The sequence below is a fragment of the Nicotiana tomentosiformis genome, chromosome 4 (assembly GCF_000390325.3).
Source record: "Nicotiana tomentosiformis chromosome 4, ASM39032v3, whole genome shotgun sequence".
NCBI classification, from domain to species: Eukaryota; Viridiplantae; Streptophyta; class Magnoliopsida; order Solanales; family Solanaceae; genus Nicotiana; species Nicotiana tomentosiformis.
In genome coordinates this window covers 48,964,779-48,966,016 of record NC_090815.1, presented here as the reverse complement: position 1 = coordinate 48,966,016, position 1,238 = coordinate 48,964,779, and the positions used below count along the sequence as shown (strand labels likewise).

The 1,238-nt window shown below is 43.8% G+C and overlaps 1 protein-coding gene across 1 annotated transcript; it reads left to right on the top strand.

Moving 5' to 3' along the window:
• Window positions 1–345: 345 nt before the first annotated feature.
• On the top strand, window positions 346–765 carry LOC138909639 (uncharacterized). The gene has a single exon (XM_070200846.1). The coding sequence runs from the start codon at window positions 346–348 to the stop codon at window positions 763–765; it is 420 nt and encodes a 139-aa protein (XP_070056947.1).
• Window positions 766–1,238: the final 473 nt, after the last annotated feature.

Sequence of the window (1,238 nt, the reverse complement as noted above, 5' to 3'; positions counted from 1 at the left end):
CAGGAGAGGGAAGAAAGAGAGGCTAAGAATCTTTGAGGTTTCGGAGGGTTTAGTGATTCCCACTCTTCAGTTGAAGCCTGTCATGGCAGAGGCTTTGTCAGTTGACCAGTTCAGCCCGCACTTCAGGTTACTCGTAGTACTCTAGCTAGTCAGGGACCTCAGGATACTCATATCGGACAGCCACATTTTAGTGCGCCTTTGGCACGAGATTCCTACAATGGTTATTTTAGCATTCCGGGGCAGACTTAGTACCAGCAGCCATACCCGTAGAGGGGATGTTTAGAGTGTGGTGATATTAGGAACATCATAAGAGATTGTCCTAGACCTCAGCAGGGTACCCAGACTATGGTTTGCACTGCAGTTGCTAATCTACCTACACAGCTAGCTAGGGGTAGAGGACAGGCGGGTAGAGGACATCCTAGTGGGGGAGGTCAGGCCCATTCTTATGCTTTCCCTGGTAGGACTGAGGTAGTTGCATCAGATGCCGTCATTATAGGTATTGTTTTGGTCTGCCATACAGATGCATCTGTTTTATTTGATCTAGGTTCTACTTATTCATATGTGTCATCCTATTTTGCTTCATATTTGGATATGTCTAGTAATTCTTTGGATACTCCTATTTATGTATCTTCACCCATTGGGGATTCTCTTGTGGCGGACAGTGTTTATCGTTCTTGTTTGGGCGACATTGGGGGCTATGAGACTAGGGTTGACCTTTTGTTACTTAATATGGTGAATTTTGATGTGATTTTGGGCATGAATTAGTTGTCACCATATCACGCTATTCTTGATAGTCATGCTAAGACCGTGATGCTAGCTATGTCGGGGTTGCCGAGGTTAAAGTGGATAGGCTTTCTAGGTCATGTCCCTAGTAAGGTGATGTCTTTTCCGAAGGCACAACAGATGGTCAAGAAGGGGTGTTTGGCGTACTTAACCTTTATAAGAGATGTTAGTGCTGATACTCCTACTGTTGAGTCTGTTCCAATAGTGAGGGAGTTCTTAAATATGTTTTTAGTTGACCTACCGGGCATTTCACCCAATAGGGATATTGATTTTGGTATTGTCTTAGTGTCGGGCACTCAGCCTATATTTATTCCACCGTACTGCATAGGTCCAACAGAGTTGAAGGAATTAAAGAAAGAACTTCAGGAGTTTCTTGATAAAGGTTTCATCAAATTGAGTGTTTCACCTTGGGGTGCTCCAGATCTTTTTGTGAAGAAGAAAAATGGTTCCATGAG

What these genes read in the sequence shown, in the direction of transcription:
- LOC138909639 (XM_070200846.1), top strand. Translation starts at nt 346, where the DNA reads ATGGTTTGCACTGCAGTTGCTAATCTACCTACACAGCTAGCTAGGGGT.